The following is a 24,536-nucleotide window of genomic DNA, read 5'->3' as shown; positions in this document are numbered from 1 at the left end:
TGAAGTTGGTTCCTCTGCATGGTCATGTTTTGGTAAAGAAATAGAGTTGTGCTGAACAACTTCCCTGGTTTGTAGACTCATTTCCTGTTAATGGGAGACAAAAGTCTCTTTAAGAACTGCTAATTGCTCAGGTTAAAAAAAACCCCCAAAGGCCACTTGGTGTCATGTGTGGAATTAAGACTCTGAAGAAAGTGTGAGCTAGTTCTGCTGAAAATGGAACAGATCAGAGGCACAACATCTACAAACCAGGTTTGCCAAAGTGCTTAAAATAACAACTGGCAGTTTCCCTGGGTGTTGTTGGACTTGACGTAGAAATTTCCCTAAAGGAATGAGAGAGCAGAGAGACAAAAATGGCAGTGTTGGGAGTGCAGTTCCTCAGGGGGCTTTGGAAACTTGTCAGTGGCTTCAGAGCTGGTGATGTGGTGGCCAGGAGTGTATTTGATGTTGGAACTGCAGCAAGGACATCCCTGAGGAGCCATTCAGGTACCTGTGCAGTCCTCTTGGGTTGCTCAAGGTTGCCTAATGGAGTTACCAGAGCCAGTGTTGGTCATGCCTGAGTTTCCTCTGGGGAGCAAAAGGATCTTAAACAGGAGGGGTTGTACCCTTCAGTCTCAAGTTATGGAAACCCCACCGTTTTTAGTTGTTTCAATGTACTATGTTAAATATTTTAGCAAGTGGTGAAGGGGGAGATGTCTCAAGCTCAGACTTGGATTTCCTGTGTCTGTCCCTGGAGGAGAAGCTTCTCTCCTCAATAGGTGCAAACCCTCATGCCAAAAATGGCTTGGAGCTGTGTCCTGGGGTTGGGATGGAGCTCAGGGAAAGGTTCTTACCCCGAGGGTGCTGGGGCACTGCCCAGGCTCCCCAGGGAATGGTCCCAGCCCCAAGGGGCCAGAGCTCCAGGAGGGTTTGGACAAGGCTCTCAGGGATGCTCAGGGTGGGATTGTTGGGTGTCTGGGCAGGGACAGGGATCCCTGTGGGTCCATTCCAAGCTGGGATCTTCAAGGATTCCATGCAATAATCCTGGAGCCTGCCAGCTCTCTGAACAGCTCATGGCATGGAGAAGGCAGGTCTGGAGTGGGAGAACTCTCAGAGTAGTGCTGATGATATTGCATCTGTGTAAGCACGGGAATCGGGATGGATATGGACACATCTCCATGAAATTGAGCTGTTTGTGGGGAAAACAGGAGTTGCTCCAGCTTTCTCTGCAACAGCCAGAGAGAAGGAAAGGCCTGGTGGGAGTTCACAGCTGAGTCCTCTGGAGAGAAAGCTTGAGGAGAGGAGGAAGAGGCAAAGCAGGAAGAGAAGCAGCTTGTTAAATGTTTTCATTAAACTTTTTAGCATCTGGAAGACAATGAGTTTAGTTGTCAGGTGAGAGGAGAGGAAAGAATTAGAGACAGTTCCTGGTGGCTGTTACCTTGCTGGAAAAATCCCACAGAAGTTTCAGGTGTCCTTTCCAAAGTATCAGAATGTGAAAGTCTGTTCATAGAAGAGTCACCAGCTTGGAAGCACAGGGCCAGCCCATGTGGCTTGTTTTGGGGCCATGGAGAAGCAGGGGTTAATGTTTCCTGGGATCTGAAATGGGAACAGAGTGGGTGGATCGAAGGGGGTGTTTCTAGCCCAGACACTGATGGTTCTTGCAATTAAAAACAATCCCAAACCAAACGGTTGAATTAATCCCAAAGACAGTGATTGGGAAAGACAATTATGTGTAAATGGAGAAAATTAGATTTGAGTATCGAGCTGTGGAATGGGAACGTCTGGGCATGTGGGGTCTTGAGTGAGTTGGGAATTGGTCTGTGTTTATCCAGGGAAGGAGTGTGCTGGGTCAGCAAGGCCAGGGAAGGTTTTCTAAAGAACTGTCTGTGGAACGGCCCTTGGGCAAATTGGTTTGGAGGCAGCTGCTTGGCCGTGAGCCATGGGGGGGACATCCATGGCTGCGGTGACAGGGAGTGTGGGGAAGGTGATCGGGATCCCCGGTCTCGGGGTGTCGGGCTGCTGAGGCGTTTGTGTCTCTGCCAGGGAGAACCAGCTGACGCTGCTGCTGAGCGGGAGCAGCAAAACCGGAGCTTGGAACTGGATGGTCCTTTCCACCCCAAAGTGCACTGGGACCCTGTGGAATAACCCTGTGCAATAGAAGCTGAAGATCCAAGGGGAAATGATAGGGAGAAAGACAGATTTTATGTTCTCTTAAGTTTAGTCATTCGGCGAGGAGGAATCCAGCGGTCCCGGCGCGGGGCTGTGCCGTGGCTCTGTCCCCGAGTGCCTGGAAGGGGCGGGGGCAGCGGCTGCCCTGTTCCGGGAGGAGCTGCCGCTGCACCGGTCCCTGCGGCGCCGGGCGGTACCCGCTGACCCGCTGGGTCCTCTCTGCTCAGGAACGGTGGCAGCGGTGGCACTGCGGGGCTGTCCCCTCCGCGCCGATGGCTTCCCTTGGTTTCGGCGGCATTTTTCAGGCAGCTCAGCCCCGGCTCCGCGATGGGAACAGCCGCGTCTGAGCTGCGGATGGGGGGAGGGCGGCGGTGCCCCCGGGGATGCTCGAACCCCTCGGGATATTCGAAACCCGCCTCCACCACGATGGCCGGGGTCCCCGTCGGATGCCCGGAACCTCTCGGGATGCTCAGAACTATCTGCGATGCTGGAGTGCCTCTGGGCTGCTCAGTGCCCTCTGCAATTTTAAGAAACGCCTCCGGAGGTGCTCGGATCCTTACCGGGATGTTCGGAGCTCCCCCGGGATGCTCAGAACGCCCCACCGGTGCTCGGACCCCTGCCACGGCGCTGCGATGCTCAGCCCCTCGTTCCCCGCACGCCCCGCCCCCCGGGGCGCTCAGGCCCCGCCCCCCGGGCGCTCAGGCCCCGCCCCCCGGGCGCTCAGGCCCCGCCCCCCGGGCGCTCAGGCCCCGCCCCCCGGGGGCGCTCAGGCCCCGCCCCCCGGGGGCGCTCAGGCCCCGCCCCCCGGGGGCGCTCAGGCCCCGCCCCCCGGGGGCGCTCAGGCCCCGCCCCCCGGGGGCGCTCAGGCCCCGCCCCGCGCTCGGGCCCCTCTGGCCGCGCTCGGGGCTCGCGGAAGGGCGGGGCTCGGGAGGGCGTGGCCGATGGGCGGGGCTCCGGCGGGGAGGGCCCGGCTCGGTGGGCGGGGCCGCGATGCGCATGCGCGCGGCGGGCGGAGCCCGGCCCATCGCCGGGCGGGGCGGGGGGCGCAGGGAGGCGGCGGCGGCGGCCCCGGGCAGCGGCACCGCCCCGGCCCCGGCCCGCTGCGCTCCGCGCCCGCTCCGCGCCATGCCCGGCTCCATGTACCAGCCCGAGCCCGGGCAGCCGGCCCGCGGCCCGCCGCGCTGCCTCACCCTGCTCAGCCCGCCGCCGCCGGCCGGGCAGGACCCGCCGCCGGAGCCGGAGCCCGGCCGGGAGCTGGAGGGGCCGCCGGGGCCGCCGGCGCAGGGCGAAGCCGCCGCGCTGAGGTTCGCCCTGGACCAGCTCTCGCTGCTGGGGCTGGAGGGCGCGGAGGAGGCGGCGGGCGGCGCGGGGCCGGGCGGCCTAAGGGAGCGGGAGCGCGGCGGCGGCTCCCCGGTGCCGGCCCCCGCCCCGGCCGCGGGCGCCTTCGGGAGCCTGGCCCCGCCGCTGGGGCCGCCCGTGCTGCTGGCCGAGCCGCCGGCGAGCAGGAAGAAGAGCGTGAACATGACCGAGTGCGTGCCCGTTCCCAGCTCCGAGCATGTCGCCGAGATCGTGGGCCGGCAAGGTAACGCGGTGTGGGGACGCGGCGGGACGCGGGGACCCCCTTCCGTCGCGATCAGCGGCGCTTTCGGAGCTTTGTCTCCGTGCGGAGTGGAAACTTAACGGCGACGGATCCCGTGGCCCCGAAAGTCGGCCGCGGGTCCCGGGAACTGCGCTCCGCGCCGGTCGCCCCGAACTGCCTGGAAATTGCAATTAAACTCCATCGGCCCGGGTGGGATAACGCCAGGTGCCCACGGAAAGTTCCCGGGAGCCACGCGAGTCCATGGGAGCTGCCAGGACACGGAGCGAGGCGAGAGCTTTGGTTTCATTGTAGTTGTGCCTCTGCCCCCTCCCCTCCAGCTCGGTATCTCAGACTCGGCGTGTACACGGTGCCCCTTATCTCGGACTTCGTTTACAAATCCTACTGATAAATCCGGTATAAATGGTCATTAAGCCGCTCGTTTGTAGGTGGCCGAGGAGCCCCTCGCACCCAGCTGTCACAAAGGGACGCCCCAACCCCCGCCGGTGGGTGTGCCTGGAGTGGGCTTTGTCTCTTGGACGTACCAAATAAACCAAACTTTCACCTTGAAAAATCAAAAAGAAAAGACCCGGGGCGGAGGATTTAAGGGAAAAAAATAAAAGGCAAAGGGAGGGAGCTGCTGCCCGCAGGGATCCCGGCAGGAATCCCCTGGCAGGGAGCGTGACCTCCGGGCCGCTTTGCCCTTGTGGGCTCTGGCCCCCCAGCCCTGCCCCGGGCCGGCGGCTCCCGGCGCTCCGTGCCCGGGGGGCTGCGGCCCGGGGGTCGCGGGGCTTTTTTTCCTGGGGGGAAGCGGGGAACTGGGCAGGCTCATTGTTCTCTTTGTTAGCCAGAGCCATGCTGTGATGAGCGCGGTGACATCATGCTCTGCGCTTCCCATTGGCCTGCGCTGCCTCCCAGCCGGCCCCGCTCCTCGGCCTCCCAACTTTCCGTGCACCCCTCCGCGGTCCCGGCGCCCCGCCCGGGGTCCCCCCGCCTGCCGGACCCCGGGGCCGAGGCACCGGCCGCGCCCCGCTCCCGGGCGTTCTCGTCCTCCTCCTCCCGGGCCGGACGGACGGACGGACGGACGCCTGGCGGGGCTCGGCGGCCGCTGCCGAGCCGCGGTGTCCGGCCACTTGAAACCCAACCTGTGCCTGGGGCTGGGCTCTGCCGGGAACCCGCTGGTTCTGCCGGGGGAATGGCCGCGTTTGGGCCGGGAGCTGCCGGTCGGTGCCTTCCTTTCCTTGGTGTTCCGATGTGGTGAGACCCTGGTGCCCCCCCTCCGGCACCCCGAGGAGTTTGGTGCACAGCCAGGTACCTGCCCGAACACCTTGGCGAAGTTTGGCTGCTCGCTAAGCTTCGCGGGCTCGTGAAACTTTTGAAAAAAAATACCGCCCAAGGAATTTTTATTTTGGCGTGAGGAGGGGTGCCTGAGGGGCACCGTGTGGGTTGGAGGTGACCTGGGGCCGGTTGTGAGCTGAAGCTCCCGGCTGCAGCCCCAGCCCATGGGCAGGAATTCTCCAGGGGTTTCCCCGTGTTTCCTGCCCCTCTCCTGGTCTTGGCCTGTTTGGATTCTGAGTGGTGGCCTTGCACTGGATTTTTGGTGGCACCCTCAATCACGTTGTGGGATAGGCTGGTCTGGGCAGCACGGGGCTGGCAGCAGTGTCTTTGTGCTCCAGCTACTCTCCGTGCCGCTGGCAGCTGGATTACAGCAAGGAAGCTCAGGTGTAGCCTGAGCAATACTGAGCCTATTCCTCAGGGCTCACACTGAGCAGGGCCCGTCTCACTCACCCCGTGCTGCCTCCCAGGTCGTTCTGGTTCCCAGCTGCCTCCTGTGAGTCTCCCTCAGTTTTGGCAGCCCCGTGGCAGTGGGGTCTGGCTGTAGAGCTGAGCCTTGGGGTGTTTGGCTGGACCATCATCATCGTGGTGACAGAATGTGCCCTGCTGATGACACTGCAAGGCTGGGTTATGTCACCCAGACCATGTCCCTGTCACTTGTCTTTCCCTCGATGCACAGCCTGGTCATGACCCAGTGAGCAGAAGTTTGTGGTGCCATCACTCCTGGAACATAGGAGGGGATGAAGATGCACATCTCGAGTGCCCTGGAAGGGGCTGGAATCAGGGCAAGGCTCAGGATCTCTCCCCACACACCTTGGGGCACTTTGGGACCTGTCCTGCTTTGCCCAGACCTGGCTGCTGTGACAAGTGGGGACCAGGGAGGTCTTGGCAGCCAGGACCAACACGTGGATGTCCTGTCTTGTGCAGGCTGAGATGAGACACAGGCAGTTGGACACAACTTTTCCTACTTCTTTTCTTCAGTTTCTCTCCTCCAGATATCCTAATTTAACCTTTTCACAAAGGAGCAGCAGCAGTCCATCAGGTAAATCTTCGTTCTCCAAATCAAATTGGTGTTTTCTTCCCTGAGCTGGAGGAGTGTTTGTCATGACCCCGTGTCCAGATTGGCGTCGGTGACACCACAGAGCAGCATCTGCCAGCAGGGATCTGTGCCTCCTCTCCCCTGTGCCCACACTGCTGCATGGCCGGGCAGGATTCCCTGGCTGTGCCTTTGCCTCCAAGCCTGGTCACGACTCCTGCCATGGAGGCACCATCCCCAGAATGTGCTGTGGGCACTGATTGGAGCAGCAGGGGCTCCTCTTGCTATCCAGCAGATGTCTGTGGGGATAACAGGAATCCCCAGGAGCATGGGGCAGGTGTTTGAGCTGCCCTGACTCTGGCTCAGGGGCACTGTGCCGCTGTGGATTCCTGCTGTCCCAGCTTTGGAGGGGCATTGCCAGCAGTGTCTGCTCTCCCCTCCCACAGCAGGGGCCTCCCCTGGGATGGAGCCACAGCTCCTCTCCCCATCTGTGATACTCGGGGACTCTCACAGCTCTACAAAAGGAAAGGTGCTGTTCATAGAAGATGCTGGGATGTTCGAAGGGTGGGTCCAGTGAAGGATGGCACAGGCACTCTCCTCACTGTCAGAGTGTGGCTGGCATTCCAGTGCTGAGAGGATGCACAGGATGACCATGGGCCTCTCGGCCAGCCTGGGCACCTCTGACCTTGCCATGGACCACAGGGGTGCAAGGAATCCTCTCATTTCGGAGCCCTGGGTTGCTGCTCTCTGTTGTCTCCTACCCCGGTACCGTGTCCTTGGAGGCACCTGGCACATTCTCCTGGCTGCCTCCTCCCAGCTGGGTCATAGCAGAGCTGGGAGCTCCTGAGCTTGGTCACACAGATGGATCTGGTTGCTGAAAGATCTGCCTGTACATCTGAGAGCTGGCACTGCCTGCACAGTGTCCCAGGGAGAGGAGCCCAGCCTCCCTGCCCTGCTCTCCCAGTGTCTGGAGAAGCCGAGGTGTGATGTGCTCGCCTCCTGCACCAGGGCTGCAGGGATGAGTTTGCTGCTGTGTGCAGAGTTGGGAAGGAGCACTCAGCAGGGGAAGAGGAGCTGTGATGGAGGTGCAGCGTTTTTTCCTCCCTGCCTGGCCCCAGTCCTGGCCCATCCTGTGCCATTCACTGGTAGCAAAGGGGACCAGGAGCTCCAGAACTCTGGATCAGAGGCCAGGAGAAGCTACAGAGCTGGGGAAGAGGAAAAGCCATGGGCAGGGCACTGCAGGGGTGAGGCACCAGAGGATTCCTGAGCCTGTGACAGACACCATCCTCCTGCCAGCTGCCACCAGGGGCTTCTCCAGAAGAGTTCTACTGGTGCTTTTTGGGTTTTACCACCTCGGAGCTGGGCACTGCCTGCACAGACCTCCTTGGTCAAGCAGAGATGTGGTCTGGGGAAGGGGATGAGCTGGCTCTGTCCTTGTTGTCAGGAGGCAGCTGCTGTGGGAGCAGAGGCTGCCCAGGCCGTGCTGGGGTCAGGGTGTTGATGGGCTGCATGGGATCCATCACCTCCAGTGTGGTCACTGGAGCACAGAGGATGGAGAGGCTCTTCCCAGCCCTCTTTCCCAGTGTTGTACAGGTTTCCATGGGCTCTTGCAGTGGTGTCAGCCCTGATCTGTCTGGGGCTTCTCACAGAGAGCCAAGTTTTCTTTGGTGATGCCAAGTGAGGATGTCCAGGGAGAGCAGCACCTTTCCTGGGGTGCTGCCTTCCATCACCACATTATCCCAGGGAAAACTCCCTGGGATTCTGCTTCTTGTCAGAAATTAGCAATGTCCCATCCCAAGGGCAGATGGGATGGGTTCAGCCAGGACAGTTTTGCAGAGTGGAGTGTAATGGGAGCCATGTGGGATGAGAAGAGGGTGAAAGAGGAGAGCATGGAGTTGAGACAGACGGTTTGGGAAGAGTGTCCTGCTCACCCCCCATCGAGGCTGTCCCTGCAGACAGCTTGGTGTAGTGGCACAGGGGGCTGTGACTTGGAGGGGGGGTGAGACCTGGAATTCCAGGGTTTCCTGGCAGCTGAGTGTGGCCATGGAGTGTCAGGATGAGTTTGTGCCCACAGGGGCTCAGAGCTCCACCAAAGAGAGGGAACACAGCAGCTGAGCCACTTGGGCTCTGGTGTTCACAAAGGGCTGTTGGGGCCAGAGCATCCCTGGGCCTGTCCCCTCCACACTGCCTCTGGTGTGGGGCTGTTTTTATTTGGATCTTTAAACCTGCTTCGGTGGAGACTTGCAGCAAAGTCTGGCACTTTGTTCTGCTCTGTTGCTATAGGTGCTGCACAGCAGCCCTTGGCCAGGGGGATGTGTGGATGCCACCTGCTGCTGCTGGGCTGAGCTGTGGCAGTGCCTGGGCTGGGAGCTCACTGGCACCGCCAGGCAGCTCCAGGTCTTTCCACGGCTCCCTCCAGCATGACTCTGGTCCTGCAGCAGCTTCACAGGGATGTGCCATCCAGGATGGTGTCACAGTGTTGCTGGGGTGGAGGTTTGCAGGAGCTCATCTGAAATGTCTTGTACTGGTCTGGATCATTCCAAGATCAGGAGGATGTGGAGCTGCTGGAGCCAGTCCAGAGGAGGCCACAGAGCTGCTCCAAGGGCTGGAGCCCCTCTGCTCTGGGGACAGCCTGGGAGGGCTGGGGGTGTTCACTGGAGAAGAGAAGGCTCCAGGGAGAGCTCCGAGCCCCTTGCAGGGCCTAAAGGGGCTCCAGGAGAGCTGGAGAGGGACTGGGACAAGGGATGGAGGGACAGGACACAGGGAATGGCATCCACTGCCAGAGGGCAGGGCTGGATGGGACATTGGGAAGGAATTGTTGGCTGTGAGGGTGGGGAGGCCCTGGCACAGGGTGCCCAGAGCAGCTGTGGCTGCGCCTGGATCCCTGGCAGTGTCCAAGGCCAGGTTGGATGGTTTTGGAGCACCCTGGGATAGTGGGGGTTGTCCCTGCTCATGGCAAGGAGTGGAACAAGATCCACTGTAAGTTCCTTTCCAGCCCAAACCATTCCATGATTCCCCTAGCTGAAGTTGCTGGTTAAACCCCATTTGCAGTTCAAGTCCATCTGGCTCTGGGGGCCTCAGCCACAAGGTGCCATTCCCCCCCTCCTGGGCCTGAGCAGGACAGCCTTGGCTCTGCCACCTCAGGGGCAGGAGGACAGGGGTGTCCTGCTGGGAGGCTGTGTCTCATCACCAGGTCCCTGTGTTCAGAGCCATCGCTCACTGTGCTTGTGGGGTTAAGCACTTCCCTGAGCCCCAGCCTGGGGAGGCTGCTCATCCTGCCTGTCCTGCCTGCTCCAGGCTTGGGGACCTTTGCCTGTGGCCAGGGGATGTTTCAGAGGAGTTTGGGCCTGGGGACAGGGCAGGACACATTGGTTCTCTGGTGTGTCCCCATGCTGAAGACTCCTCACAGGCACAGTTCCTGGTGCTGGTGCCAGTACGTGGCCTCAGGCAGCGCTTCCCTGGCCTCCCTCCCTTCCCAGTGTTTCCTGGTGTGGTTCTGGGACAGGCAGGGGTGACCCCACACCCCCACCCTCCAAGATCTGCCATCCTCCTCTCCTACCCCTCCCCTGGGAAACCCAGCTCCCACCCCAGCTGTGTTTGGTGCCATCCACAGCCCTGGCAGCATCCAGCAGCCACAGGTTGGAGACATCTTTCCTGTGCTGTTGGTTTGAGGAGGTGGAACTGGCCAAGCCAGGCACCCCTTTGATTTTTATCCAAGGTTTCTGGCTTTGTCCCTACGAAGAGCAGCCAGACAAACTCTTCCTCTCTCTGGTGCTGCCATGGCATCGTTTGTGTCCCACTGGTGCTGCTGGTGTGATGGAGTGGGGTGAGGAGGAGCCTCACTGTGCCGTGTCCCCTGTGGGATGTGGCTCCTGAGTGGCTTCTGTGTGGAGTTCCTGGAGCTGCCAGTGGCTTTGTGTCCTGAAATTGCCACTTGGTGAGGGCTGGGCTGGAGCTCAGGGAAAGGTTCTTCCCCCCGAGGGTGCTGGGCACTGCCCAGGCTCCCCAGGGAATGGTCCCAGCCCCAAGGTGCCAGAGCTCCAGGAGGGTTTGGACAAGGCTCTCAGGGATGCTCAGGGTGGGATTGTTGGGTGTCTGGGCAGGGACAGGGGTTGGACCTCTTCCAAGTTGGGATATTCCTTGATTCTCTGATGCTGCAAGGGATGAATTTGGGACCTTGGGCATGAGGCTGGTGCCCACGGGAGGCCCCAGCAGAGCCTCTGCCCTGGGCTTGTCCTGGTTTTCCAGGCAGTGGAGTAGGGGCAGATCTTACAGCAGGTACCAGGATAAATCTGGGAGGGGACCATGGGGATGGCAGGTGCCTCTCCCAGGACAGCCCTATAGGAGCTGGCACGTGATAATGGCTTCAGTAATCGTCTTCGGTGCTTCTGCCCTGCCCCAGTCCCTGGGCCATTGCTTTCCTCTTTGTCCCAGCCATAAATCCACTTGCCAGGGGTTAGTGGAGCCAAATAGCCTGGCTGTGACACCCGGGGCAGCTCCTGCTGCTCACTTACTGTGACAGGTTTTTACTTCTTGTCATCCATGAGGCTTAATGCTGTGGGAATTGCAGCATCCCTTGGGGAACAGCACAGCTCCTGTTCTCCCTGTGCTCTCCGAGTGCTGCTGGAGAGCCTGGATTGATTACCTGGTTGGGACAGACCTGACTCAACTTCTTGTGCCATTCCAGCCCTGGCTGAGTCATAGAATCCCAGAACGGTTTGGGTTGGAGGGGATAGTAGAGCTCATCCAGCCCCACCCCTGCCATGGGCAGGAACACCTTCCACTGTCCCAGGGTGCTCCAAGCCCCATCCAGCCTGGCCTTGGACATTCCAGGGATGGAGCAGCCACAGCTGGGCACCCTGTTTTACTGTAGTGGGTTGACTCTGGCTGGTTGCAGACACCCACCAAAGCTGCTCCATCACTGCCCTCCACAAGTGGACAGGAGAGAGAAAATACAACAAAGGGTTCATGGCTTGAGATAAGGGCAGGGAAAGATCCCTCAGCCAGTACTGTCAAGGGCAAAACAGACTCAGCTTGGGGATACTGACTGAATTTATTATTGACAAAACCAGAGCAGAGCTATGAGTAGTAAAAGAAATCTTAAAAGTACCTTCCCCTTACCTCTCCCTCCTTCCTGGGCTCCCCTCCTGCTCCTGCAGCAGCACAGGGAGATGGGAATGGGGATCACAGTCAGCAGCCCACAGGGTTCCCACTGCTGCTCAGGGAAGGGAGTTGGAGCCCTTCCCCTGCCCCAGTGTGGGGTCCCTCCCACGGGACAGTCTCCAAACACTGTCCCAGCCTGGGTCTCCCTCAGGGTCACAAGTGCTTCCAGCAAACCTGCTCCAGCATGGACTCCTCTCTCCGTGGGTCTGCAGGACCCTGCTCCAGCTCAGGCTTCCCACAGGGCCACAGCCTTTGGGCATGCCCCTGCTCCTCCTGGGGCTGCAGGTGCATCTCTGCACCCCCCTGGACTTCCATGGCCTTCACCTGGTTTTCCCCAGAGGTCACAGGGCAATCTCAGCTCTGGTGCCTGGAGCAGCTCCTGCCCCTTCTCCTGCCCTGCCCTGGGTGTCTGCAGAGCTGCTCCTCTCACATCCTCTAACCCTGCTCTTCTCTAGACCCAATTACAGCTGCACAAGACCTTTTATCCTTCTTAAATCTGTGATCCCGAGGTCCCTACCATCTCTGCTGGGCTGACCCTTGGCCAGTGCCAGGTCCATGCTGGAGCCAGCTGGAATTGGCTCTGCTGGACACAGGGGAAGCTTCTGGCAGCTGCTCACAGGCACCACCCCTGTAACCTCGCTGCTACCAAAACCTGCCTACAGAAAGCCGATACTCCCTACCCTCCCAGGGGACAATTCCTTCCCAATATCCCATCCAGCCCTGCCCTCTGGCAGTGGGAAGCCATTCCCTGTGTCCTGTCCCTCCATTCCTTGTCCCAGTCCCTCTCCAGCTCTCCTGGAGCCCCTTTAGGCCCTGCAAGGGGCTCAGAGCTCTCCCTGGAGCCTTCTCTTCTCCAGTGAACACCCCCAGCCCTCCCAGGCTGTCCCCAGAGCAGAGGGGCTCCAGCCCTTGCAGCAGCTCTGTGGCCTCCTGGACTCTTTCCAGCAGCTCTGCATCTTTCATGTGCTGAGGCCCATCAGCCTTCTAGGCTTCTCCTTCTGCAGCCTCACAGCTGGAAGAGCAGCCCTGTCCTTCCTCAGGGAGCGTCTGGGAAGAGGAGGAGGGGAAGGAGTGCCCGGAGCCATTCAGAGGAGGCAGCCAGGCACTTGGCAGCTGCTTGACTGTGCCCAGAGGAGTGGAGCCCTTTATCCACAGGCATCTGTAGCAGTGTTTGCCATGGACAGGGACAAGCTCAGGGCTGCAGTAGAGCACCCTCTATCCCTGCTGGCTCCCAGCTTTGTGTTGGATGCCCTGCAAAGCTCAGGGGTGGGAGGGGACAGACGAGGGTCACTCAATTCTGTGTGCCAGTGGCCAGTGAGCTCAGCTCCACTTGTACTGTGCCTGGTTCTCAGGACATAATTAAGAGTGGATGCAATTAGGCCTGGGGGTACAGGGAGTGGGGCTGGGCTGGCAGCTGGGCTGGCTGGCTCCTCAGTGGAGCAGAGCAAAGTGGCCCTGGAGGGGAGTTGGAGCCTTTGCAGCCTCAGAGGAGAGCAGGAGCCTTTGGCTGGACAATGCTGGAGCCCAGCTGGGCCGGGACAGGGCCCCTCATACAGCCCTTTGTGCCCAGGGCTGTACGGGGCAAAGGCAGAGCTGCAGCACCATCTCGCAGTCCCACAGCCGGGCATGGGCAGCTCTGCCTGCTGAATCATGTTCCTCCTGCAGGGGAAGCAGGACTTTCCAGAACAGGGAGAGCAGGAGCCCTGGGAGCACCCCTGCCCCAGCCCAGGTGCTCAGGATCCCTCCTGTGGGACAAAGAGGGGAGGAGGTGGCTGTGTCCCCTGCCTTGGGGAGGTCCAGCTCCCCTGTCCCTCCAGTAGTGCATCCAGGGCTGTTCCTCGGGTTCAGCGGTTGGCTCAGAGGTGTAAGTGGACCTGCAGGATCCAAACAGCCTTTTCCTCCTTTTCCATCTTGGCATCTTTTTTTTTCCCTTGTACCTCCTTAAACACCTCTGGAGTGAATCTAGCTTCTCACCTGCTCAGTGACCCTGATGGTGCCCCCACGGCTGCCTGCCCTGGCACCTCTGCCCGTGGCTGTCCCAGCCCTCTGGAGCAGGGCTGCAGGCTGCATCCTGCTGGTCCCCAAGCCCTGAGGGTCAGAACAGTGCCAGGAGCTGCGAGAAGCTGGGGCAGCCCCCCAGCACTGAGCCATGAGCCCCCGTCTGCCTCAGAGGTGGGAAGGACCCCTCTCCCCAGCGTGTCCATGCTGCAGGTGCAGAGCCAAAGGGACCTGCTGCTCCATTATGTCCCCACCCTGGGTGAGCAGAGGGTCACCATGAGTTCACAGCGTTGATGTGTCATTTTTTCCCCCTTCTCTTTGCCCTGCAGGCTGCAAAATCAAAGCCCTGCGTGCCAAGACCAACACGTACATCAAGACGCCAGTCAGGGGCGAGGAGCCCGTGTTCATCGTCACTGGCAGGAAGGAGGACGTGGAGATGGCCAAGCGGGAGATCCTCTCAGCCGCCGAGCACTTCTCCATGATCCGGGCCACGCGCAACAAAGTCAACGGGCTGACAGGGGCCATGCAGGGGCCCCCCAACCTGCCAGGCCAGACCACCATCCAGGTGAGGGTCCCCTACCGCGTGGTGGGGCTGGTGGTGGGACCCAAGGGAGCCACCATCAAACGCATCCAGCAGCAGACGCACACCTACATCGTGACCCCCAGCCGGGACAAGGAGCCCGTGTTCGAGGTGACGGGCATGCCCGAGAACGTGGACCGGGCGCGGGAGGAGATCGAGGCGCACATCACCATGCGGACAGGCTCCTTCATCGACGTCAACGCCGACAACGACTTCCACTCCAACGGCACCGACGTGTGCCTCGACCTGCAGGGCGGCGCGGCCGCCCCGTGGGCCAAGGCCCCCCACCCTGCCCAGCGCCCCTCGGCCGCGCTGCGCAACGACAGCCTCAGCTCCCTGGGCAGCGGCTCCACCGAGTCCTTCTACAGCGGGCGCGTGGCGGCCGCCAGCCCCACCAGCCCCTACAGCACCTTCAGCGAGCCCCCGGCCCCGCTGGGCTCCGACGAGTGCGACTTCGGCTTCGACTTCTTGGCCCTCGACCTCACCACGCCCACCACCACCATCTGGTCACCCTTCGAGCGCTCGGGCAACCCTCTGCAAGCCTTCAGCAGCTGCTCCTCCATCAACAGCTCGCAGAGACGCAACAGCGGCCCGGCCACGCCGCGCCACTCGCCCACCCTGCCCGAGAGCGGGGCGGCGGGGCTGGAGCACCCCTCGGCTCGGCGCATCCCCAGCGACCCCGCCGGTGCCCTGGCCTGGCTGCCTGCCCAGGGCTCGCTCTCCTCCTTCTCCAACAGCACCGGCTACTCCTCCTCCTCCTCACTGCCTGGCAGCATCTCGGCCGCCTCGGGCTCGCCCACCGACTCCAGCAGCTCGGACGGGCACCGCAAGAGCTCCCGGGAGTGCATGGTGTGCCTGGAGAGCGAGGTGATGGCCGCGCTGGTGCCCTGCGGCCACAACCTCTTCTGCATGGAGTGCGCCCTGCGCATCTGCGGCCGGGCGCAGCCGCAGTGCCCCGCGTGCCACGTGCCCGCCACCCAAGCCATCCACATCTTCTCCTAGCCCGGGGGCTTGCCCGGCAGCCTCCACCCTCCACCCCAACACCGCGGCGTTTTAAGGACTTTATACTGTTTAAATCGAGCTTTTTATTTAATAACAGATGCGATGGGCGCACGGGGCGGGGAGGGGGGAGAGGCGGCGGCGAGGAGCAGAGAGGAGCAGAGGGCGCGGCGGGGGCGGGGGGAGGCCGAATCCAGGGGGTCGGGAGGGTGGGGGCAAGGGGCTGAAGAAGAAGAAGAAGATGAGGATGAGGATGAGGAAAGAGGGGCGTGAATTCCGCGAGGAGGAAACTCCGATGTTTACAGAATAGCTTTAACTCTTCACCTGGCTGTGGGGCTGGGGAGGGAGCCCGGCTGTTCTCCACCAGTCCTTCCCAAATACCAGTATTCCGTTTGCAAACTGAAATAACCAGAAAGAAAAGGTCCGGTTGCACTTTTTATTTTAGGACACACAAGGGTTGTCTTTTATTTTTTAAAATCATTCTATTATTATTATTATAATTTTTGTGGTTCTTTTTTGTATGTAGGTTTTTTGGGGGTTGGTTTTTTTTTTTTTTTTTATGATTCTCAGTGGTTCTACAAATATATATATATATATATTTTTTTTTTTTTCGTAATGCAGGTCTATCTTGTATTTTGCCAATGTGAAAACTGCCCGAAAATGTGTGATGTGAGGTCAAGAGGTTGTGGAATGGAGGGGGTACAGTTAACACACCATGTCAAAAAACCAGATTTCTATCTCCATTTTATTTTGGGGTTGGTTTGGGGGGTTGGTTTTTTTTTTTTGTTTTGTTTTGTTTTTTTGTTCTTTGGTTGGGTTTTGGGTTTTTTTAGATTTTTTTTTTCTTTTTTGTTTTGTTTTGTTTTGTTTTATTTTTTTTATTTTTACCTCTTTATGTATATGTAGGGAATTTATAGGAAAATATGTACTTTATTGAATAAATTTTAAAAACTAAAATATATTTTATTTTAAAAAGAAAATAACGGACCTTTAACCTTACATGGCTAAAGTACTGATTATATATTTGCTGAGCTGACTTGACGGTTATGAAAATTGTATCAAGAGTTTTATTTTTTGACTTCAAAGCCTTCTTAATAAAGACTTTTTACTATATATCAATTATTGTGCTAACTATGGTGTCTCCCTGCCTGGAGTCTCTTAGTGCCTGTTCCCATTTCCTCGGGCCCAGGGGGGAAGGTGCCAGCTTTTGGGCAGGAGCAGGAACCAGTGGGGACATCTGCCACCTCCCACAGGCCGGGTGACCGTGCTCTGGGTCTGGCCTTGTCCTTGTCCCCTCAGATGCTCCTGCTCCAGACATTGTGCTGCTGGACACGTCCCAGTCCCAAAGTCCGTCCATGCCCTGGGCTCAGCCCCAGCGTGGGCAGCAGGGGAGGGGGATTCTGCCCGTGCCCCACTCAGGTGAGAGCCCACCTGCAGAGCTGCCCCAGCCCTGGGGAACAGCATCAGGAGGACGTGGAGCTGCTGGAGCCAGTGCAGAGGAGGCCCCAGAGCTGCTCCAAGGGCTGGAGCCCCTCTGCTCTGGGGACAGCCTGGGAGGGCTGGGGGTGTTCACTGGAGAAGAGAAGGCTCCAGGGAGAGCTCCGAGCCCCTGGCAGGGCCTAAAGGGGCTCCAGGAGAGCTGGAGAGGGACTGGGACAAGGGATGGAGGGACAGGACACAGGGAATGGCTTCCACTGAAAAAGTGAAATTTGGATGGGACATTGGGCAGGAATTGTTGGCTGTGAGTGTGGGGAGGCCCTGGCACAGGGTGCCCAGAGCAGCTGTGGCTGCCCCTGGATCCCTGGCAGTGCCCAAGGCCAGGCTGGACAGGGCTTGGAGTGACCTGGGACAGTGGAATGTGTCCCTGCCATGGCAGGGGGTGGGACAGGATGGGTTTTGAGGTCCTTTCCAAACCAAACCATTCTTCATGCTCATCATCCCACACCTCACTTGTACAGCCCGTTGTTGCTCTGTCCCCAGCTGCACCCACACTCTTTGGCACTGGGTCACCAGGGTTTTGTTCTGGCCCTGCAGTGGCTGGGCCACTCAGCCATGTGGGGACAGCAGGGGTCTGCTGATAGCAGTCCCAGGGCTGTGGGGACACACGGGCGGCTGGGGGCCATGGCAAACGGGGATCTGCACACAGTGGCACCCCTGGAGAATAGCACCCATGGGCACTGGGGGCCCAGACTTGTGGGCAGTGGGGGCACCCAGATGTGTTGGAGCACCACCAGTGTGAGGGTGACTGCTTTCCATCCTTACTGGAGTCCCTGCCATGGGGGAGTGGGGCTGGTCCTTGGGGTGTCCTGCCTGAGGGACCTGCAGGGGCCCTAGACGCCCTTCAGTGAGGACAGCTCTGGGGTATCCTAAACAGCAGAGGTCTTTGGCTGCTCTCGATGGGACCTCGAGGTGTCCCAGGTGGGAGGGGAGTGAGAATTTGGGGTGTCCCGTGTTGGGGGTGTCTGATGAGACTTCCCTCTATGCCCCTAGTGAGGTGTTGGGGTGCCTCTTATGGGGACCCTGGGCTTGTCCTGAATCAGGGTTATGGAGGTTATGGAGCTGGGATGGATCTCGGGGTGCTGCAGCGATGGGGAACCAGCCCCAGCACCCCCAGGAACTCCTCCGGCCTGGGGAGGGGCTGGGGGACAGAACGCGGGCCAAGAGGGGCGGGGAACATAATCCTCTCCCCTCCAATTAGCTGCAATTAGCGGCCATAGAGGGCTGCAGGCGGGGCAGACGGAGCGATGCCCTTTTGGGTTTACCCTTTTTTCCTTTAATAAAGTCTCTGTATCCTTTACACATAGAGTCGTTGCTTAGTATTTTCATATTGTAGATAGTTTCACACTTTTCCCAGGCAGAAAGGCAAAACAACTTCCAGGATCCCTGTGCTATCTTGGTTTTACTTAGAAACCAAGGTTGGAACCAGCTTTCTGAGACTCACTTCTGTAAACAGGGCCTGGATCTTATCCTAAGGGGGAAACCTGCAAGGTGCTAGAACTGGAGGAATTACTGCCCCAGGCACTTTTCTAATTGGAGGATTCTTGTTAGATATACTAATTTGCAAAATCTATAAAAACTGTACACAGGTCATGTGCAGTGTGCCTCTTCAGCCTTTTCTACTTGATGAATTCGTGCATCCGAGGTTCCTCATATAAAGGTATGCTTTTATCACTCTAATTGTGTTTTATTCATATTTTTAGGGCCAGAGAAAAAGATTCAGGAGGACTGGCAGCAGCAGGGGGTCATTCTGTGACTGCCAGGGACCCCACGGCTGCAAGGGACCTGTACCTGCAGGTGAGGGGCTCAGAGGTCCCACCCACGGTGCTGTGAAGGGACCTGGAGGGGCTTCAACCCCTTTCTGTGGATCTGGGGGGCTCATTGCTGACCTGGGGGCTCCACACTCTGTAGCTGTAGGGGCTGTGGTGCCTTGGGTGTCCCCTGGGTCACCTCTGCTGGTGCTCAGCCTGGTGGCCTGTAGCACTTTGCAGGGGGCTCAGCACAGGTGAGAAGAGGGTTTGGTGTCACCTGAGCACCCACCTGAGCTGCTGCTTGCCCGAGTCAGCTGACTGCTCATCCTCTGCCCTGGGGGGCTGGTCCAGCTCTGCCCATCACGGGCTGTGAGCAGGCAGCAGGATGTGTCAGAGGTGATGACAGCCAGGGGACAGCCCCAAAACGTGGCCCTCCCTCCCTGCAGGTACAACAGCAACCTGGGGCTGGGTGGTGCAGGAACCTCTGCCATGCTCATAGAGTGATTTGAATTCCCATGTCCCATCCTTGAAATGTCCAGGCCCAGGTTCGATGCAGCTTGGAGCAACCTGGGACAGTGGGAGGTGTCCTTGCCCATGGCAGGGAGTGGGATGAGAGGCATCTTTAAGGTGCCTTTCAGCTCAGAATGTTCTGGCATTCTATGGGGATTTCTTGGATGTGAACCCTAAGCTCAGCCCTTCCTTCTCCCTCCCTGGCCTATTCAATGCTCGGGTGATGGACTCCAATGACACTGAAGACCTGGAAATGTTTGCTGCAGCCAAATTTGCAATCCCTGAATTTGCAAAACCAGCAAAACAGAATAATTCTTCAGGCCCTGGAGGGGCAGGGGCTGAGCTCTGCTCTGGGACAGGGACAGGAGCCCAGGAAGGGCTGGAGCTGTGCCAGGGCTGGGCTGGAGCTCAGGGAAAGGTTCTTCCCCCCGAGGGTGCTGGGGCACTGCCCAGGCTCCCCAGGGAATGGTCCCAGCCCCAAGGTGCCAGAGCTCCAGGAGGGTTTGGACAAGGCTCTCAGGGATGCTCAGGGTGTGACCATGGGCGTCTGTGCCAGGAGCAGGGGCAGCAGGAGCAGGTTCCCTGTCCCCAGAGCTCAGGTCATCCTGTGCCAGCTTGGGGCTGGGTGCTCCCTCTCTTGCCAGCTGCTGGGTGTCTGTACTAGGGTTTTGAGGCTTTTTGGCCCAGTTTTCACCTCTCTTCCCCTGTGTTTTTGTGCTGCTTTGAGATCCTCAGCTCACTCCCTCCCTGTGGGGTGGCTCCAGAGAGGGTTGTTCCAGGTGTGAGGGAGGTGTGAAGTCCTTCAGGGTGAGGGACACACACGCAGGGTGCTGGGTCCCATGGCTTGCCTGGCCACTGGCTGCCTGTGCCAGCTGAGAGCTGTGGGAAGGGTGAGGCACTTGGCCCCAGTGCTGGTGGCCAGATGCCTCCCTGGCTCGTGGCTGTGGCTCTCTGCAGAGGCTCTCTCTCTGCTGTGTCCCACAGGGGCCTGGCTGTGGATCCTGACCACATCAAAGTCTGCAGGGCGACAGAAATAGCCAGAGGCTACAAGGAAGGAGACACTGCTCTCCACCTCCACCTGGAAGATAGCTCAGTAAGGCTGGAGCTGTGCAGCCCCGCGGGTCCCTCCTGTGCTCCCCATGCAGTCAGCAATCCCCAGGAGAGAGAGATGCTCCACTCTGCACCCCACACTGGCCTGGGCTCCCCAGCAGGCCTGAGGGGCTCACACATTGACTGGACACAGCCCACCTGGTGCCTGAGGAGGGGCCCAGAGCCTGCAGTGTGTCTGGCTCAGGGGGCCCTGTTGTCCCCTGGCCACCTGGGGAGCTGGTCCTCACTCCTGCTCCTCCGTGGCTTCCCGAAAGGCCTCCAGCTCAGCTGGCCCTGGCTGGGGTGGGAGTCCTGGTGATCACCAGCCCAAGTGCAGCCTGCAGACAGAAGCCCTCCAGCTGTGCTGCTCCCTTGGCCCCATCCTGCTGTCATGGGGCCGCCTTTCTCTTTCCAGCTCCATCGCCATCCCTGCAGGCACTGCCCTACCCCAGCTGCCTCCTCTCTGCAGCCTCTGGGGCACCCATCACCTGGGGGTCCTGAGCCACCTGCACGAGCCAGTTGTGCTGCACTCACTCCACTGGTGCTTCCTGGAGGACAATTCCATCTGCACCTACTGCAGTGAGCCCTGAGCCCCACTCCTGCTCCCTGCCCTGGGCACACCCCCTGGCACAGACCTCTTCTGCAGGCACCATCCTCATGGCCATCAGCCCCCACAGGCTGCTGCTCATCTGTGAGGAGGAGATCATTTACACCTTCAGCAGTGTGAGCTGGGGACATGGACCCCACACCTTCACTGTGGCAGGAGATGCCTTCAGGCAGATGGTGAGGGAAGAGAATCCCCTGGGGGACAGAGGGGAACCCCTGAGGTCCCTCTGGTGTGTCCCCCCCTGTCCCTGTGCAGCAGGTTTGGGAAGAACCAGTCCCTCACCATCAGTGGGGAGTCAGGTGCAGGGAAGACAACCCTGCCCAGGTGTGCCGTGAGGTTCTTCACCAGTTGGGGGGCTGCTGGGGCAACTCCAGCGCGGAGGAGAAGGTCCTGGGCTCCCTCCCCTCATGGAGGCGGGTACCCCCCACCCCCAGACTCTGTGTGGTGTCTCTGCAGCCTCTCCCTGTGCTCCTCGTGGCCTGGGCCCCTGGTGTGAGGCTGCATCTGTTCCCTTGCTGGAAAATGAGAGGCAGAGACTGACCCCCCCCAGAGCACCTGGAGATCTGGGGCCAGCTCAAACCTCTCCCTGCTTGCCAGGCATTTGGGAATGCAAAAACAACCAGCACTGACAACAGCAGCCACTTTGGGGAGTACTTAGAGGTTGGATTTATCCAAGAGAAGGTCACAGGGGCCACCATCTAAACCTACCTGCTGGGGAAGTTCTGTGTCACCTTCCAGGTGGGTCTCTGGGGTGGCACAAGGATGGAGCTGAATGGGAGCCCCAGTCCTTGGAGTGGGAGGTTGTTCTTTCTGAGCATCCCTGGGGGATGGGACTCCAATGGTGCTGAGTTGAGCTGGGAGAGGGGAAGGTGTCCCTTGCCCCCAAATCTGGGGCTGCAGTGCTGCTGCAGTGGCCCACGGTGATTTCAGGGTGACTTTCTTGTCCATCCAGAGACGAAAGAGGAGACAAGCCACCACATCTTCTACCAGCTCTGTGCCTCGGCCACCCTGTCTGAGCTCCAGGGCCTGGATCTCCATGAGTGTCCCCACATGTCCCCAGGACCCCATCTCTGGCAGCCTGTCCCAGGCAGGGCAATGCCAGCCCTTTCTGCCCTCCCAGCTGCTGGCTGGCTGCTGGAGGCGGCTCTGCTGAGGATAATTGCAGGATCACAGGATGATTTGGCTGGGGAGGGACTTCAAAGCTCATCTCCTTCTGTCCCCTTCCATCAGCAGGGACACCTTCCACCTTCCACCTTCCCAGCGTGCTCCAAAACCCATCCAGCCTGGCCTTGGGCACTGCCAGGGATCCAGCTGCTCTGGGCACCCTGTGCCAGGGCCTCCCCACCCTCTCAGGGAACAATCCCTTCCCAATATCCCGTCCAGCCCTGTCCTCTTTCTGCTGGATACTCAGGGCTTGGAGGAGGGTGGCTGGGATCCCTGTGGGGCAGGGCTTTGCTGGGTCCCAGCCTGACACGTGTCCCTCACAGGTGGGGCAGAGTCCCTCCAGTACACCTGCCAGGACCAATGCTCCAGAGCACCAGAGATGCCGAGGACTTGCAGAGCACCAGGCATTCCCTGTTCCCCCTGGGTGAAGTCCTGGCTGTGCAGAGGTGGGCAGGCCTGTCCCCAGAGCTGGCTGTCCCCTGTCCTCACCCTGACCCTGGGGAAGGAATGCTGGGGCCAGAGATCCCCGTGCTGGGGAGCCTGGCTGTTTACTGGGAATTCCATCCCTCTGTTTTGTGGGATGTGGGGGCAGCCTTGGGTTTCCTCATGTGTGTGGACCCCTCCCTTGCTGCCCCTGCAGGTGTCACTGAGTCTGAGTGACACCTGGGCCCAGCTGGAGCTGCCATCCCGCACTGGGCAGTGTCATGATCAGAGTGCAGCACCAGCGTGGGGACAGCTGTGTTGTGGAGGTGGGAGAGGACTTGATGCCACCCCAAACGTCCCCAGAGCTGCAGCCAGTCCTCAGTGCCCAGGATTGTCCCTTTGCAGCCAGACAGCAAGGCCCTGGGGCTGTTCCATGCTCTGCTGGGCATGGAGGTGTCACAGGTGATGGTCAAGCTGGTCACTGCTGGCGAGACCTTCGTGAAGACACCATCCAGGCAGCAGGCTCTGGGTTCCTGGAGTGCCTTGGCCAAGCACGTGTACAGACTGGTCTTGAGCTGGATGGTGAGGAGGGTCACTGAAGGGTCACCACACCTCCACTGGCATCCTGGACACCCATGGCTAAGAGCAGCTCCCCTCTCCTGGGCTGCCTGAGAGAATTTGGTCCTGGTCCTGCTCCAGCTGAGATACAGCTGTACCTGTCCCTGCAGTGGGCACAGCTGGGTGCCTGAGGTGGCTCTGCCTGGGAGGTGCATCACACTGGTCTCTGCTGCCCACAAGTTTTTGAGATGTTTAATCACAACAGCTTCGAGCAGTTCTGCATCCGCTACGCCGATGAGAAGCTCCAGCAGCTCTTTAACCCGGTGGGTATCACCTAGGGGTGTCCCCAGGTGTGTGCCTTTGCTGTGAGCCACTGAGGGGGGCCTTGCATGTCCCTGCTGATTTTGTGCTCTGTCTCCATGGTGGCTGTGCTTCAGTCCCTGCAAGCCCAAGGCTCAGCACAGTCCCTGCTCTCTCCCAAAGCGCTCCACAGAAAGGGCTGCTCAGGGGTCTTACAGAAATTAAGTTGCTGTTTGGGGGCTGAGCACCTTTGTCCCCTCCTGGCCCCTCCTGATTTCCTGTCTCTGCCTTCCAGCCCATCTTGGAGCTGGATCAGGAGGAGTATGTGACCAAGGGGATTCCTTGGGTGTTTGTCAACTTCGATGACAGCCAGCTCATCGAGGGCCACCCTGGACCTGCTAAATGAGGGGTGCAGGGTGGGTGAGGGCTGCTGGGAACCAGCTGCTGTGACCACCCAGAGCCCCCCACTGCCCCCTCTGACTTTTTACTTTTCAGATGCCTCAAGGCAGTGATGGGAGCTGTGCCCAGAAGCCTTGCCTGACCCACCTCAGCCGCTCCAGAAGCCCAAGAGGCCAATGGCTGCTTTCACTGTCTCCCACTTTGCTGGGAAGGTAGGGAATGCTGTGGGTGAGGTGGGCTGGGGAGGGACTCCACACAATGGTCCCCTGTCTGGAGATCATGGTGGCACCTTCTGCACCCTCCCAGGGTGGGAGGTGGATCCTGCTGGGGTGAAACTCCTTATCTGAGGGTAAAACTATGGAAACGGTTCTGGTTCCCCCTCAGCAGCCTTGCAGCAAGGAAAGAGGAGCAGCGTGGCCACCACCACTTCTGACTCCTTCATGGACATTTCCCAAGTGCTTGGGCTGTGTCCAAGCAGAGCTCTGCACCAAACTGGTCTGGGAAGCTGCAGGCTGAGGCTGGTGTGGGTGTTGTGTCCTGCCAGGTGGAATACCAGTGTGATGGGTTTGTGGAGAAGAAGAGGGATGCTGCTCCCGAGGAGCTGGTGGGGCTGTGAGGCAGCCAGGTGAGATCCCCTGGGCAGGCAAATCCTGGCTGGGCTGTGGGAGCCTGAGACGGACTGACAGGACAGGTGGAAAATCCCCATGTGCCAGCCCCATGAGGAGCTGGCCTGGGTCTGAGTGCCCTGGGAGCAGAGTCCTTGAATATCCTGGGTGGGAAGGGACCAACAGCAATCGAGTCCAGCCCCAGGCACTGCACAGACATCCCAACAATCTCAGCTGTCCCTGAAATCATTGTCCAAATGCTCCTGTACCTCTGGCAGCCTTTCCCATGGGAAAATGGGAATTGGGCTGGGACCTTTCCCTGAGGAGCCTGGGCAGTGCCCCAGCACCCTGAGCTCCATCCCAGCCCTGACACAGCTCCAGTCGTTTGTGTTAGTTATGAGCTGTGGGTGCTCCCTGTTTCATTCCCCTTGTTTTGGCTTCCCCATTTTGGGATCCACCGTGGCCATGTCCCTACCTAGAGTCTTTAAGGTTTTTGCTGCTTCCATGTCTGTAACACTGTTGTTTCTCCCTTCCACCCTCCATGCACTCGGTGGAAGGTAAGGAGCGGCTGGGAAGGTTCTGGAGCTCACCTGGGAAGGTGCACAGGCTGTTCCCGGGGCGGGGTGCAGGTGGGGCACAGCTGGATGTAGCACATCTGGGCGATGTCTCTGGGCGGGTGGGGTTTGGGGCTGTGGCTCTCAGTGGTGGCTCTCACAGCTCTCTCCGGGCAGTCTGCCCTCCTCACTGAGCTCTTCCTGGAGGACAGGGATGTCCCCATGTCCCTGCAGTCCCGCAGGTCCA

General features: G+C 59.6%; 1 protein-coding gene across 1 annotated transcript; it reads left to right on the top strand.

Moving 5' to 3' along the window:
• Positions 1-3,215: 3,215 nt before the first annotated feature.
• Positions 3,216-14,938, top strand: MEX3D (mex-3 RNA binding family member D). The gene is made up of 2 exons (XM_066336087.1): positions 3,216-3,727; positions 13,583-14,938. Exons 1-2 carry the CDS (start codon positions 3,271-3,273, stop codon positions 14,833-14,835), a joined length of 1,710 nt encoding a protein of 569 aa, XP_066192184.1. The 5' UTR covers positions 3,216-3,270; the 3' UTR covers positions 14,836-14,938.
• The last annotated feature ends 9,598 nt before the right edge of the window (positions 14,939-24,536 follow it).

The sequence above is a fragment of the Sylvia atricapilla genome, chromosome 26, assembly GCF_009819655.1.
Source record: "Sylvia atricapilla isolate bSylAtr1 chromosome 26, bSylAtr1.pri, whole genome shotgun sequence".
Taxonomy (NCBI): Eukaryota; Metazoa; Chordata; class Aves; order Passeriformes; family Sylviidae; genus Sylvia; species Sylvia atricapilla.
This window is presented reverse-complemented; position numbering and strand designations above follow the sequence as displayed.